The sequence below is a fragment of the Chrysochloris asiatica genome, unplaced genomic scaffold (genome assembly GCF_000296735.1).
Source record: "Chrysochloris asiatica unplaced genomic scaffold, ChrAsi1.0 scaffold00013, whole genome shotgun sequence".
Classification (NCBI taxonomy): domain Eukaryota; kingdom Metazoa; phylum Chordata; class Mammalia; order Afrosoricida; family Chrysochloridae; genus Chrysochloris; species Chrysochloris asiatica.
The window spans coordinates 27,020,550-27,037,631 of record NW_006408531.1 but is presented as its reverse complement, the minus strand read 5'-3'; the positions used below and the strand labels follow the sequence as shown (position 1 = coordinate 27,037,631).

Genomic DNA, 17,082 nt, shown 5'->3' with positions numbered 1-17,082 from the left:
GATTATACTAAAAATTAAACAACAAAGAAAACACTGCTAGTGAGTGAATTCGGACTCAAGGTGACGCCATGTGGTACAGAGATAAGCTAAGTCCTATAGGATTTCCTTGGTTGTAATAGTCCTGGTGTGGCGCTGTAGGATAAGCACTGTACTGCAAGGTTGGCAGTTCAAACTCACCAGCCACCCCTCGGAAACTTTATACAGGGTCACAGTGAGCCTAAACAGACTTGAAGGCACACAACAACAACAACAACAATCTTTATGGGAGAACATTGTCAGGCCTTTCTTCCATGGGACTGCTTGGTGAGTTCGAACCATCAACTTTCAGCTAGCAACGAGTGACAATTGTCTGTACCACCCAGCTTCTTGGAATGAATATAGAAATGGCTGTTTTGGGGGCAGTGAAGGCATGAAGATAAAGAGCCGAAAATAAAGTACCAACAATAACTATCATAATTATAAAACTTTATTTCACTCCTACTTTAATTAAATCTTTATAAGCACCATGTCATGTACTGGCAATCTAGAAGGAGGATATTGGAATGCTTTAGTCAATAACAAACTGCAAGCTGATGATGTGAAGTTACAGCTACATGGAACATGTGAACAAGACCACATGTAGGAAGGTTCACTTGAGAATCCCATGACAATGCACAAAACAGTAATCTAGTATTGTTTCTTCACACTTGCAATGGTCGGAAACCAAAGCTTGTGCATGTAAACATCAAAAGAAACATTTTATCACCTAAGAGTTTACAGTTTGCTAAAACTTGACCCTGAAAGCATAAATGTTGCCATCTGGTTTTCTTGACCAGTGCTTGACCACAGATTGAAAAGACTGATTCCTTAAAAATTTAAACAATGCTTAAAAGCTATGTTCAACATTGTGTAATTCAGTTATCAGCAAGGCCTTTGAATGTGTGCATTTATTATATGTGATCATCAAACTATTATCTACCTAAATGAAACAATGAAAAACTAGACATTTTCAGCAAATGTTTTAATTTGGTCCTATATTAAAAGACCCAATGGCCAAGGTGTCTTACAGAAATTTAATACACAGGTATATGCACAAGAAAGTTACTATAAAGACCATTGCTTCTTGGTTTATTAATAAAAAGTTTGCCCTCTACTTACACTAAAACATACCAAAAAATCAATCTACAAAAACCGTTTACAGTTAATTTTAGCTAAAGAAAAAAGTTTTCTTGGGGGTGGGGAGAGAAAAATGATTGTATGGTGGTAGTTTTTTTAACCATCAGAAAGGAATGTGAGTAACCAATAAATATAATGTGCTTTCTCCATATAGACATATTTACACTTGAATCTTTGGCTTATGTGGAAAGAACTTTAAATGATCCAGCCATCATTGCACATCAACAGAAAATAAGCCAGTTATATATATTTATATATTTATATAGAGATCTGCTACACTTGAAACATAAAAAAAATGAAATTTACTATGAATGTGTACAGCTTTTCTTCTTTGAGACTGAACATCTTTTATCTGAAAAAAAGAGAGAGAAATGCCACATGGGAAGTACTGATTCATGCAACATGTGGTAGTTGCTTTGCTGAAACCAGGGGAGCAAAGGCTGGACATTCACTGTACAAACACTGAGAAGTTCTCATTTGACCAAGTGGTATTTGAATCTGGTTCTTATTAAATATAATTTCTGTGGCACAAAATGTTGATGCTATAATACAGTAATAGAAACTAATTCAGTCCTTTTTATTAAGATACACAACTTCATAAGAAAAATACTTTTACTTCTTGAATGTAAAAGTGTCCCCCACCCCCCACATTAAAATCTTTCTGCACCGGCATAACAGGTACAACTGCTGGCTCAATGGATTAACAGGTTTCTTCTTGGATGAGCTTTCGAAAGTCTCACCCAACTAAGATGATTCCAGGTACTCCAAAGCTACGTCATAACAAAAACGGTACTGCTCCTGAAAGATGGCAACAAAGAAAATAAAGAAAAGTTAGGAAAACTAAGACAGAGAAGAAGGCTAATGGTAAATAATTGTTACTGTTGTTAGGTGCCATTGAGTTGGTGACTCACAGAGATCCTATGCACAACTGAACAAAATACTGCCCAATCCTGCGCCACCTAAGTACTCAACAGTTCAGATTACTCAAGGAATGCATTATATATCTATATGTAAGCTTAACATTTTGGTGTACATCATTTACATTTGAGTCTAAATAATCCCAGTTTCAGAAAAATAAACTTAAAAAGTAAAAAAAAAATGCTATTTTTGACTAAATTTTTCCTTCAAACTTTGCTTCAAATCTTTAGAACTCTTACAATAGTAATACCTGATCATTATACAAACATTTCTCAGCATATAAAAATACAAAGAATCAGGAAAAGTCTTTCTATATATAATTTTATTCTCAGAAGCAACTGCTGCTAAAATCTTGATTTATTTTGTTTCAGTGTATTTTTATGCAAGGTTGAAATACAGTTATAATTATTTCAGAATAAATATAATTGTATATATTTCAGAATAGAATTTTATATTTTGCTATCTTTTGCTTAATATTTGAGTCTTTTCCCATGTTATTAAACATTTCTTTTGTAACACAGTTTCTATATTATCCAAAAATCTATCACATGGATTATCTGTTAGGTTGTCTCTTTCTTTCTGTCTCTCTTTCTCTCTCTCTCTCTCTTCTATTGTAAGTAATGCTACAATGAACATGTGCAAATATTCTTTGCCACATTGCACATTATTTTAGAAAAGCCATTTTTATCTGCCATCTTCTATTTTTGATTCATCAGAGTAAATAATCTTTAGGAATGACTAATGGTTCTTAAATTTTCTGAGCCTTTTTCTCTGAAGATTTCTTTCTTCTGCTTTTATAAATTTAAGACAACTTGGTTGACAATAAAACATTTGATTGCAATCACCTTCTCTCGATTACTCCATTATAAAGAATTTATAAAATCCAAATGATGATAATATGGAACTCATTAAAATGTTCTCAAAGTAGATGAAACTGTTGACAATTTAAAAGGCAGATTATTTTGAATGAGATTCCAGGTGTCTCCAGCAATAAACTGGGATAATCAAACTTTCCAAGAGGTCCTACCCTAATTATCAAGTAGATGTGACCTAAATCAGTCTACCACTGTGGCAAGTACATCTAAAGAGCCCAAAATTGCTTGAAACAGCTACATCTTTTTAACAGGTCTCTAGAGATTTTGTTTACACTCTAAATTTTCTTAGCATACTTGTCAGCTCAACTCAACAGCACACTGAAATAATCATTAACCCTGGCTAAACACAAATTAGAGGCTGGTATGTTTAGTCAGAATTTATGGGACACGAATGTAGAATGTAAAAGAAATAGTAGCTATTTGGAATGGCAAAGTTTACCCTGTTGTTTTGTTTTTGTTTTTTTTCTCTTTTCCAAACTAAAGGTGGGGAGCAAGGGTTAGATTTGGAGGTCAACCACTGATTTCTTAGGCTAAGAGCGGCTGCTCTGATTGTTTTAATAAGGTTTGGTCTGAGGGAAAATCACAAAGTTTACATTTAAAAATTTTTCTTTGCATAGTAAAATGCTTAAAGACATAACTAACAGCCATTCAGCTATAAGAAAGCTGAAAATTCTTCCTTCAAACCCCTCACATCTCTTTCTCCATTTCCACTGCCAGCAACCCAGTTGAAACCAACATCATCTTGTCCAGATAATTATAATAAACCCGATAATGACAATCAACTGCAGAAGCGCAGTGTGGTGTAGAAGGGATGTGAGAAGGGGCAGATGTCTGCTGTCACTCATAAAAATGAAACAGTATAAACTAACTCTTCAACTTTTGCCTCAGGAAGCACTGCATATCTTGTGTGAGCAATCCAGGCGCAGGAAGTGGTGAAAATGCTTTAAAGGTTTATTGAATTGCTCATTTTAGTTATCTGATCATCTTGATAAGTGTAGGGTAAGCAACAATGATGTCTTGGTTTTTCTGGTTCACTTTTCTGTGACTAACTACACAGCTGCACCAGACCCGATCCCACCACACATATGTTTTTAACCCACAGACATTTATCTTTTTCAAAGTTAAATGTGTTAAGAGAATTTTAACTTTCTTACCCAGCATATGCATACCTATTATCTCTTATTTTATAAACACTCTGGTTGTGTTTTGATATTGTGAGTCCTAACAAATGCAAGCATCATAAGAACACTGTGGTCTGTACTATTGGGAACTTTAGAAAGTATTATGCAAATAAGCAGAGGTTCCCTCCCATAGTCTACAAATTACACCATCTTGGAAACCCTATATAGGGTTGCTATGAATTGGAATTGATTCAATTGTAGTGGGTTAGTTTTTAGGTTTATCATAAGGAATGTTCAAAGTATCAATTAGCAAATGCCACTAGCAGAGTGAGTAAGATATTGTATGCTGTGCACTAGAGCTATATAATATTTTGGTTAGTAGAGCAGTTGAACTGCTTAACCATTGTGCTACCAGGGCACCATGTTAAGTGCTGTTGAGTTGATTCTAACTCATAGCAACCCCGTACAGGGTTTCTGAGGAGCAGCTGGTGGATATGAACTGCCGACTGTGTGGTTCGCAGTCCAGTGCTGATTATACAATGCCACATCACCGTGGCTTCTTAGCATTGGCTAAAATAAAGCTGGTACTGATTCCCATGAGCAGGTGGCTGCATCCACTTATATCCTCTATGACAATAGTTCAACATTCTAGGAGTAAACATTTCTTTGATGGTGGTCTGAAACAGGATACAGTAGTAGTAAACTGTATTGTTATTTCTATTCCAGGAAGGCAGGATCTTTTACACATAGCACTCTAACATTACTGAAGCCCAGTACAGTGTTTAAGGTGCTTAATTGCTAACTAAAAGGTCAGTGGTTCAACCCCCCCAATCAGTCCTCACGAGTAAGATACATTCGGCTTCCATCAAGATTTTCAGTATTGGAAACCCTATGAAGCAGATCTACTCTGATCTATAAGATCACTATAAATTAGCATCAACTCAATGCCAGTGGTGTTTTTGTAGAGATACGCATGGTGTGTTATCTGTACAAATTTCATGCTCTGACCCAGAAAAAAAAAAAAAAATCCACACATCTAGAACGTACACAGCCAGATGTGCCACACACATGGTTTTCCCCAATGAGATAAAGTGTTACAATATTGAGTTATTGGTTCAGTTCATCTTCCTTAGCCCATATTCAGGAATTCATAGACATGTACATGAGCAGAGCAACAAAAAGAGTCCAGCTGAGGTAAAGCAAGATTAGTTTGGCATTTACTTAATATTTACAGGGACTTTATTGAGAATCTAACTGTTCTTCATTCAGGTTTCCAATCTATTGATCAAGTAATAACTTGATCCAGTCCACCTCACAGTCCCCACCCCAACCACCCTAAGTAAAGGATCAAATAGTCAAAGGAATTATTCTTTTCATTACTGACTATACATTTTCTTTATCTAACCACGAGTTTTAACTGATAGTAAATGAAAACTACTTTACAGTCTCTGTAGTTTCCCAGACTTCAAAACAGATAAAAGTTAAAAACTGTCAATGAAGCAAGTTTACCATTATAACTTGATTCTGAAATGAAAAATTAGAGATAATGACTAAACTAAATTTCAGTTATCTTGAAAAATATTGGTGGCAGTGGTGGTTGTGTGCCACTGAGTTGGTCCTGACTCACGCGACTCTTCATAGGGTTGCCAAGACTGTAAAGCTTTCTGGCAGCAGAAAGCCTCATCTTTCTCCTGCAGAGCAACTTGTTGATTCCAACTATTGACCTCGTAGTTAGCAACCCAATTTTTAATCCACTACATTACCAGAGCTCCCTAGATACCTAAAATGCCCATACAGCCTCAGATCACATGATTTACCAGTTTTTGTTTTTGAGTATGTTTTTTAGTTTGCTGTCACATCATTTTCAACTCATAGCAACCCTGTAAAGAGTTTCCAAGAATGGCTGGTGGTTTTGAACTGCTGACCTTACAGTTACCAGTCTAGTGCTTATCCTGTAACTCTACACCTAGGGCTCATGTACCACTACTGATGGCACAAAAAATTATTTTCATTTAATTTGGGAAAAGTAAATATGTGTGTTTTTTTCCTATCACAGCAGATATTTGCTGCAATAACCTTTGGCAAATGGTTCTGTAATAAGACTAGACTCTGCTCTCTAGCCTTTTTTCTTATTAATATTTATTTAAGAAATAAAATAATTTTTAAGAAATAAAAATGAACAAGAACAAAGGCTAGAGAGCAGGTAGTCCAGTCTTATTACAGAGCGATTTACCAATGGTTATTGCAGCGAAACTCAACTGTGACAGAAAAAACAAAACTATACTTTTCCCAAATTAAATGAAAATAGTTTTCTGCACCACTACCAGTTGAATGTAATATGTGGGTAGAAGAAGATACTCAACAACTCACAAGTGAGATAAGAAAATCCCCATAAAGACACACTTATACACCTGATTCCCCACATATGTATGAAGTACAGTATAAGACTAAGTAGTCTCCAAGATCCCTTGTAAGTATAAGGAAGGTTCTGTGACTCACCGGGGCTTCCACCATGTTTGGCTTGCTGTTCCTTAATGTCTTTACTGCATGGAAAACATCAACGACATTTTGCCGTTTGACCATTTCAACAACAATGCCTATAGCACAGAACATGCCACTCCGTCCACCACCATTTCTGAAAGCAAAAAAAGCAAAAACATTTTAGATAGCTACATTTGGTGACTATTGGCCATCATATATTTGGGAAAAGAAAACATACTCTCTCTCTCTTTTTTAATTTGCCTCCTAATTTTGCATCATGATACAATAAGCACTGTACTATGAGTTACAAGGTCTACAGTTTGAGCCTGCCAGCTGGTCTGTGGGAAAAAGATAAGGCTTTTGGCTTCTGCAAAAATTTAAAGCCTCAGAAACCCATACAGGGTTCAGCAGGAATTGACTCAATAGCACTTAACAACAACAATGTGAAGAAGCCTAGGTTTTGCGGTGGTTAAAGTGCTTGAATGCTAACTGGAAGGTCAGCAGTTTAAACCCACCAGCCACTCCATGGAAGAAAGATGTGACAGGCTGTTTCAGTAGAGAGTATAGCCTTGGAACTGTATGGGACAGTTCTACTCCAGCCTATAGGGTTGTTGTTGTTGTTGTTAAGTGTCAGCTAGTTGGTTCCCACTCATAGCGACTCTGTATAGGGTTTCTGAGGAGCAACTGGTGGGTATAAACTGTGGTCATTGGAATCTACTTGATCATGTTGTTGTTGTGTGCCGTGGAGTCGGTTCTGACTCATAGCGACCCTGCACAGGGTTTCCGAGGCTGTTAATCTTTATGGGAGCAGAACGCCTCATCTTTCTCCAGCGGAGCAGCTGGTAGTTTCGAACTGCTGACCTTGTGGTTCGCAGCCTGATTCGTAACCACTATGCTACCAGAGCTAGTGAGTTTGATTTAGGCTTGAGTGGAATTGTGCATGTATGTATAGAGGGCAGTGGGGGCTGAAACAGGTGGTAACCTCATCCTGGTAGTTTACCCAGAGGAATCTGGGCACCTTGAGATACTGAGAGATTTCAATATATTTGGAATCTGTAAATCACAAAAGTGGTTCAGAATAAAGTTCAAAATAGTTAAAAGAATAAAACCACTATATAATCACCTATATTTTGTTAAAAACAGAAAAAAATTAAATTAGTAGTTAATTATAGAATCATGAGATTTCAAAGAACAAACAAACTAGGGTATTCTAGAGAGTTGTGGTGTGGTGCTGTAGGATAAAGCACTGAACTGCTAACCAAAATGTTAGTGGTTCGACTCCACCAGCCACTCCTCAGAAACTCTGCAGAGGGTCACTATGAGTCAAAACCATCTTGATGGAACTCATCAACAATAAGATACATGCCAGACAGTGTCAAATTACCTGATAAGCAAGTTAAAATGGGCTTATTTGTATGTAGTTACTTACTAGGGTTGTTAGTATATAATATATCTATATCTATATACATATAGATATCTATATATATTTAGAGGTAGATAGATATACTAGGTATACTTATTTTTTAAAATGTGAATTTTACTAAAGAAATGAGCAATAAGACTCCCTGAAGGTCCAGCCCAAGTTGCCATACTCACAGGCAGTGGATGATGGTTCTGCCTTCCCCTTCCTCGCATTCTTCCTGCCATTTTTCTACTTGGAGTATCAGTTTCAAGAATGACCGTTTAGAGCCAGGCACTTCTCTGTGAGAAGACCACCCTAAATACTGAAACTGCTGCACCATCAGATAACCTTCTTGTGGCTGTAGAGGAAAAATATTTTCAAGTAAACGAGTTGGAACTGTAATTTTTACCAAAAAATAAGTTGTGCATCTTAATCAATACCAGCATATAAGTGACATTTAAGTCTAGTAGCTATGAGTCCTAACTATGTGCATTGTACAGAAATGTGTTACATTACAGACACAGAAACACGACTCACCCTTTGTATTGGTCACTTCCCTCGTGCCACATATTAAATAAACGATTCTTAAGATTATACTTCCTAAATAACTTTCGAGTGCATTTCCATCTATTCATCTGTACTGTAACCATTGCAAGGTACCTCTCAATCATCCTTCACATGAGTTCTATATTTCCTCCTATTTGATTTCTTTGAATAAGCTTTCATCTCCTTCTAATTCATCATACTGCAGCCATCATGATCCTTTTGAATGTAAATAAGACCATGCCATTCCTCTGCTTTTAAGACTTCTAAATGATCCCTGGGAGTCGTGGTGTGGCACTGTAGGTTACTGGGCTGGACTGCAAAGTCAATTTGAATCGCAAGGTCAGTGGTTCAAGATCACCGACTGCTCCTTGGAAACCCGATGCATGGTCACTATGGGTCAGAACCAACTCTATGGCACTTAACAACAATAACAAATGATCTCTGGTTGTCTAATGGTTAGGATTTGATGCTGTCACTGCCATGACATGGGTCCAATACCCAGTCAGCAAAGCCTTTCTTCTTGGACCCCTAGTGTGGCACTGTAGGATCAGCAGTGCACTGTGCATTGCAAGACTGGCAATTCAAAACTGACCAACTGCTCTTCGGAAACCCTATATAGGGTCGCTGAGTTGGAACCAACTAGGTGACAGTTTACAACAATAACAACAACAATGAATGATCTTAACACAAAATCCAAATGCCTACCATGGCTTAAAAATTCATCTGTGATCTAGCTCCATTTGCTTCCTCAAGTTTCCCTTCATTATCACATGTTATTTATATTCTAGACTCATTAATATTTTTTTTAAAAAAATTATTGTGGCCAAAAAAAATATATATGTAACACAAAATTTGTCATTGTAACCAGGTTTTAAGTGTACAGTTCAGTGACATTAATTACATACACCATACTGTGACACCATTGCTACTATTTCCTAAAGGGTTTCATCATCCTTAACCACTGTTCAGTATTCCAGTACTCTTTGAGCAAGAATTTTCCATTTCCTTTGCTACCAACACCTATAACTCTTAATAAGCTTTTGTTTCTATATACCTGCTTATTCTAGATATGTCATATAAATGAAATCATACAATTACTTGTCTTTTTGTGGATAGTTTGACTGAGCATAACATTTTCAAGTTTCATCCACTTTGTACCATACATCAAAACTATACTAATTTTTCTGGCAAAATAATAATCAGTTGTATGCATATACCACAGTTTGTTTCTGCATCTGTCTTAGTTATCCAGTGCTGCTTTAACAGAAATAACACAAGTGGATGGCTTTAACAAACAGAAATTGATTCTCTCACAGTTTAGGAGGCTCAACTCAGTCAAAGGGTTAATTCAGAGTGCTGGCTCTGGAGAATGGTCTTTGTCTGAGATTAGCATCTGTAGGTTAACAAATCCTTGGAAATCTTTGTGTGTCTTGGCAAGGACTCCAGGTCCAAAGGACATACTCCACATCTGGCTCTTTTGTCTCCATAGTAGTAGATTCCTCTTTCTCTGCTCACTTCTTTGTCCTTTCAGTTTTGTAAGATTGAAACTGTTGCAGATCACATCCATGGGAAATTCTTTTTGGCTCAGGATTGTGATGGGATTAAGGGTATGTGCTGTTGCTGATAAGTGCCTCTGAGTCAGTTCCAACTCATAGTGATCCTGTATAGGATTTCTTAGGAGCAGCTGGTAGGTTTGAACTGATGACCTTGCTGTTAACAGTCCAGTGTTTATCCTGAAGTGCCACACTAGGACTCCAAGAGTATTGTTGGCCATCCTTCATCCTTTTATTTGTGTATGGTATCAGATCCCATCATGGGGAATCATCATATAACTACCACATTATATTATTCATAACTACCAAACCACTAAGAATTATGAACTAGTCAAGCAGATACATATTTAGGGGAGGGGGACATAATTAAATGGATACATAATTTATCTGGGGGGCACAATTCAACCTGTGACATTGTAAGTCATGATGGACATGACTTCTTTCCACCTTTTTGCTATATATAAATAATGATGTCATGGACATTGTTGTTTAAATTATGTTTGTGTCTCTGCTTCCAAGTTTTTCAGCGTACACCGAGGAATGGCATTCTGGTTATATGGTAATTCTGTTTAACTTCTTAGTGATCATGCAATTGTTTTCAACAGTACCATTTTACATTCCTATCAGTGATGGATTGGTTTCCAGTTTCTCCTTATCCTACCCAGCACTTACTGTTTTCAATTTTTCTGATTATGTCTATTCTCCAAAGCCAGCAAACCAACTCCCATCCAGTCCATTTTGACTCATGTACTGTTGTTGTTAAGTGCTGTTGAGTTGGTTCCAACTATTAATGAACCTGTATAGGGTTTCCAAGGAACAACTGGTGGGTTTGAAATGAGGTTAGCAGTTCAGTGCTTATCCTACAGTTACCAGTTGTGCTTTACAGTCATCCCATTGCTGTTGTTAAGTGTCCTGGAGGAGGTTCTGACTCACAGTGACCCTACATGCAATAAAACAGAACACTGCATGGTCCTACACCATCCTCACAATTGTTATTTATTACTGCTACTGTGACCCATTTTCTCACTAACAGTATTTTCTCATTTTCACCAACCCTCCACTTCACCAAACATGATGTCCTTCTCTAGGGATTGGTCCTTCCTGACAACATGTTCAAAGTGTGAGAGATGAAGTCTCACCATTATTGCATCTAAGGAGCAATCTAACCATACTTCTTCTGAAACACATCTGTTTGTACTTCTGGCAGGTTTGCCTAATGCAATATGTCATTGGATTTTGTGATTTCTATTTTCATGAGCCTTGATTGTTGTTGTTGTTGTTGGTAAGTGCTATCAAGTTGGTTCCATGTCACAGTAGTAATCCTGTATAGGGTTTCTGAGAAGCAGCTAATGAGCTTGAACTGCCAACCTTGCAGTTCAAACCAACCTTGCAATCCAGCGCATTAACCTGTAGCACCATACCAGGACTCCTTAATTATAGATCCAAGTAAAATGAAATCTTTGACAACTTCTATCTTTTCTCCATTTATCATGACGATGTTTATTGGTCCAGTAGTAAGGATTTTTGTTTTCTTTACATTGAGGTGAAATCCATGTGGCAGGCTGATGATGAAGATTCCTTAATCTTCATTATCCTCTCAGTTTCAAGCAAGGGAGGTTGTGTCATCTGCATATCACTGGTTGTCAATGCATCTTCTTGCACCCCTGACTGGTGTGCAAATTTGAGTAACAGTGGTATGAACTGGTCTTCCTTGTATTTGTATAGACATGATCCTACCACAGACTCCACTCTACTTCAAGATTGATCTTGAAATGCCCTTTTGACAATGAATGTGATGTCATTCTCAGTTTGATATTCTCAGAATGGTAAGTTATAAGGTTGTCTGATTCAAACTAAGACCTGTCCATTTCAGTTCACTAATGTCTAAGATATTGACCATTATATGTTCCATTTCATTTTGATGACTTTCAGTTTTCCTAGATTCATATTTCATATATTCCACATTGAATTATTAATAGATGTTTACAGCTGTTTCTTCTAATTTTGAGTTGTGTCCCACCGGCAAATGAAGACTCCAAAAATTTTATTCACATCATGCTGCTTAGTTAGGTCAGCTCTACTTTGAGGAGACAGCTCTTAACCAGTCATATTTTGATGTCTTCCAATCTCAGAGACTCATCTTCTGGCACTATGTTGGACAATGTTAATTTTTGCTAATCATAGTCCTGATGTGATGTGCTGGACTAAAAGGTCAGTTTGAACCACAAGGTTGGTGATTCAAGCTCACAAGCAGTGGAGTCCTGGTGGGGCACTGTGGGTTCAGGTGCTAGACTGAAAAGTCGGCTTGAACCACAGGTCAGCAATACAAGCTCACCAGCTGCTCCTAGGAAACCCTATACAGGACTGCTATGGGTCGGAACCAACTTGATGGCACTTAACAACAATGACAACAATAAATGTTTTAGAAGTGGTTCACCTCTCCTTCCTAATCTGCCTTTGGAAGCTCTGCTAAAATCGGTCAACCATGGGTGACACTGCTGGTATTTAAAATACTGGTGGCATAGCTTCCAGCATCACAGCAACACATAAACTACCACAGTGTGACAAACTGACAGATGTGTGGTTGAATTTGCCCATAAAGTCCTTCAAAATGGCTACTCCGAGGTTGATTTTTCTTTAGGTCTTTCAGCTTGGGCAATGCTGAGTGTGTTCTTCCCCTTTGGCTGTCTAACTCTAACTCGCACATTTCATTATAATATTTTACCTTGTCTTCCTGAGCTATCCTTTGAAAATTTCTATTCAACTCTTTTACATCATTGGATTCCTTCCAGTTGCTTTAGCTTCAATACATTTGAGAACAAACTTCAGAGACTCTTGTGACATCCATTTTGGTCTTTTCTTTCTTTCTTGTCTTTTTTATGTTTTTCTTTCCTTGTGCATGTTGTTATTGATGTCATTCCACAATTCCTCTGGGTTTGGTCATTAGTGTCTAATATGTCAAATCTGTTTTTGAGAGGGTCTCTAAATTTAGGTGAGAAGTACCTTAAGCTATATTTTCACTCTTGCTTTAGTTTTCTTCAGTTTCAGCCTCAATTTACATATGAAAAACATGATTATTGTATATAAACAATCCTGATTATTAATGGATGTTTGCCACTGATTCTTCTCATTTTGAATTGTGTTCCATCAGCAAATGAAGGTCCCCAAAGCATTTCTCTATCCATATCATTAAAGTCAACTGTAATTTAAGGAAGTAGCTTTTCCCCAGTTGTATGTTGAGTGCTTTCCGACCTGAGGGACTCGTCTTCAGTCATTATACCACACAATGTTTCCCTGCTATTCATGAGGCTTTCCGTGGCTAACCTTTCAAAAATGGTCTGCCACTGCCTCTTCCTGGTCTGTCTTAGTCTGTAAGTTCTGCTGAAATCTGCTCACCATGGGTGATCCTGTTGGTATTTAACATACCAGTGGCATAGCTTTCAGCTTCATAGTAATACACTAGCCACTGCAGTATGGTACACTGACAGATAAGTGGTGGATTAAATAACCATCTTGTTGTTGTTAAGTGCCGTTGAGTTGGTCTTAACTCATAGTGACTGGGTTTGAACCACAGCTTTAGGGTTAGCAGTCCAGTGCTTATTCTACAGTGCCACCAGGACTCCAATATCCATCCCAGTGCTTTTGATTTGCACTTCATTGATGACTAATGTTGTTGGGGGTCATTTATGGCCTTATTGATCATCTGTCTTCTTTGGTGAAATGTTTATTTAAGTACTTTGCCCATTTTCAATTGGGTTATCATTTTACTGTGGAGTTGTTGGTGTTCTTTATACTCCTGAATATTAAAGCTTTATTGAATATAAGGTTCCCTACAATTTTATGCCAGTCTGTAGGATGTCCCTTTACTTTCTTGATAAAATCTTTGACTCAGATTTTTTTTTTAATTTTAAAGAAATACAACATTTTTTTTCATGCTTTGCTTGTGCTTTTGATTTCATATCTTAGAACTTAGTGTCAAAAGGTTATGAATGCTCACCCTGTATTTTTTCCTAAGAGTTTACTGTTTAGTTCTTATAGTTAGATCACTGCCATGTTTTGAGTTAATTTTCATGTATGGGACTGTTTTAGCATGGTTTTATCTTAACATGTTAGGTCTTTCAATGCATGAACATGAGGTCCTGTTCCATTTCTTTAGGTCTTCTATAATTTCTTTCAGCAACATTTTGTAGTTTTCAGTGCACGTCTTTCATCTCCCTAATTAAATGTATTTTTAGGTACCTATTCTTTAAGGAGCTTTGTTAGCGTAGTGGTTACAAATCAGGCTGCGAACCACAAGGTCAGCAGTTTGAAACTATCAGCTGTTTCATGGAAGAAAGATGAGGCTTTCTGCTTCCTGTAAAGATTTACAGCCTCGGAAACCCTGTTCAGGGTCGCTATGGGTTGGAACTGACTCGACGGCATTTAACAACAACAAGGACATTCTTTTAGAGGATAATAAAAATTGGATTATTATTTTCTTTTTCAGATTGTTCATTGCTGACAAATATAAACAACCTTTTGGTGTGTGTGTGCTGATGATGTACCCTGTAATTGCTGAATTCATTTATCACCCTACTAGCTTTCTTATGAACTCATTGGGATTTCCTATATATAGGATGCTAGATATAAGATCATGTCATTTGGGAAAATAAAGTAGTTTTAGTTCTTCCTTTCTGATTTGGTTGTCTTTTATTTCTTTTACCTTTAAAAGTAAGAGAAATGACTTACAGCTTTTATAAGGCTAGGTCTACAGTAAAATGCTTAACAGCAGCGGGCAAAGTAGTCATCCTTGTCTTGTTCCTGATCTTAGAAGGAAAAAAACTTATTCTTTCCCCATTTGATATGATGCTCATTGTAAGTTTTTTGTAATGGCCTTTAGCATACATTGGGGAATTTCTCTCTGTTCTTGGTTTGCTGAATTTTTTTCAAGAAAGGGTATTGGATTTTGTTAAATGCATTTACTCCATCAATTGAGATGATCATATAATTCTTTATTTTAGTTCTAGTAAGACTGCAAAGCCATTTGAACTGCAAGGTCGGCGGTTCAAGCTCACCAACTGCTCCTTGGAAACCCTATACAAGGTTGCTATGTGTCGGAATCAACTAGATCTCACTTAACAACAACAATGACAAATGTAGTATATTACATTTATGGAGTTTCTAATGTAGAACCACCCTTGCATTATTGGAATAAATACCACATAGTTATAGTATATAAACCTTGTGCTCTTGGAGTAAGTCTGCTACTATTTTGTTAAGGAATTTTACATTATATTCATTACAAATATTATAGTTTTCTTGTAGTATCTTTATCTGAATTTGGCATAAGGGTAATGTTGGCCTCATAGAATTAATTTAAAAGTATCCACTTATCTTATATTTTTGAAAGATTTTGAAAAGGAACGGTGTTATTGCATTCAACATTTTGTAACATTCCTAATGAAGCAATGTGGCTCTGAACTTTTCTTTGTTGGAAGGTATTTGATTACTGATTTAATTCCTTTACTTGTTATAGATCTATTGAGACTTTCTATTTTTTTCTTGTGTCAATTTAATTATTTTGTGCGCTTCTAGTAATTTGTCCATTTCATCTAGATTACACAGCTTGTTGACATAAGATTGTCCATAGTATTATAATCCTTTTTGTATCTGAACAGTTGGCAGTAATAGCCACTTTCTCATTTCTTATTGTAGCTATTTGTATCATCATTTTTCCTTTTCACTCTATTTTAACAGTTATTTTTCAAAGAACCAACTTCTGGTTATACTGATTTAATTTCCTTTATCTCTCTCTTTTTAAAAATTCTAGATTTACTGATCTCTACTAAAGTCCTTTTGTCTGCTATTCATAAGGTTTTCAGTGGCTAAATATTCAGAAGTAGTTTGTCACTGTTTGTTCCTAGTCTGTCTTTGTCTGGAAGCTCATTTGAAACTTGCCCACCATTGGTGACCCTGCTGGTATTTAAAATACTTGTGGCATAGCTTTCAAAATCACAGCAACACATAAACCACAGTAGAAATGAGGAGGTACAAGAGCTGAACAGAAAATTTCAAAGATCAAGAAGATAAAGCCAAATATTACAACAGAATGTGCAAAGATCTGGAATCAGAAAACCAAAAAGGAAGAACACGCTCAGCTTTTCTCAAGCTTGGGGAACTGAAGAAAAAAATTCAAGCCTCGATTTTGTTATTGAAAGATTCTCTGAGCAAATTATTGAATGATGCAGAAAGCATCAAGAGAAGATGGAATGAATACACAGAGTCACTGTAACAAAAGAAAATGGTTAATATTCAATCATTTCAGGAGGTAGCATATGATCAAGAGCCAATGATACTGAAGGAGGAAGTCCAAGGTGTATTGAAGGAATTGGCAAAGAACAAGGCACCAGGAATTGATTCAATAAAAATTGAAATCTTTCAAGAAAGTGAGGCAGCACAGGAGGCACTCACTCATTTCTGCCAAGAAATTTGGAAAACAACTATCTAGCTGACTGATTAGAAGAGATCCATATTTGTGCCCATTCCAAAGAGAGGTGACCCAATGGAGTGTGGAAATCATTGGACAATCTCTTGATATCCCATGTGAGTAAAGTTTTGCTAAAGGTAATACAGAAACAGCTACAATCATACATTGACAGAGAACTTCCAGAGGTTCAAGCCAGATTCAGAAGAGGCTGTGGAACAAGGGATATCATTGCTGATGTCCAATAGATCTTGGCTGAAAGTAGAGAATAGCAGAAAGATGTTTATCTATGCTTTATTGACTACACAAAGGGTTTTGATAGCGTGGATCACAACAAGACATGGACAACATTGTGAAGTATGAGTATTTCTGAACACTTAATTGTGCTTATGAGGAATCTGTACCTGGACCAAGAAGCAGTTGTTAGAACAGAACATGGGAACACTGAATTTCTAAAATTAAGAAAGGTGTGCGACAAGGTTGTATTCTTTCACCATACTTATTCAACTTAATATAATCCAAGAAGCTGGGTTATATTAAGAAAAACATAGCATCAGGATTGGAGGAA

At 36.8% G+C, this 17,082-nt stretch overlaps 1 protein-coding gene across 4 annotated transcripts in view; it reads right to left on the bottom strand.

Annotated features, from left to right (window-relative positions):
* Positions 1-444: 444 nt before the first annotated feature.
* Positions 445-17,082, bottom strand: part of PTPRK (protein tyrosine phosphatase, receptor type, K) — a 756,434-nt gene continuing 739,796 nt past the window's right edge. For 2 of the 4 annotated variants that reach the window (XM_006834676.1, XM_006834677.1), the window contains 3 exons: positions 8,147-8,310; positions 6,569-6,704; positions 445-1,953 (listed from right to left, as the gene is read on the bottom strand). In XM_006834676.1, the coding sequence (XP_006834739.1) occupies positions 1,900-1,953; positions 6,569-6,704; positions 8,147-8,310 (354 nt within the window). In that variant the 3' untranslated portion in view covers positions 445-1,899. The remainder of the gene's footprint in view (positions 1,954-6,568; positions 6,705-8,146; positions 8,311-17,082) is intronic. The other 2 variants (XM_006834675.1, XM_006834678.1) reach the window with 2 other exon arrangements.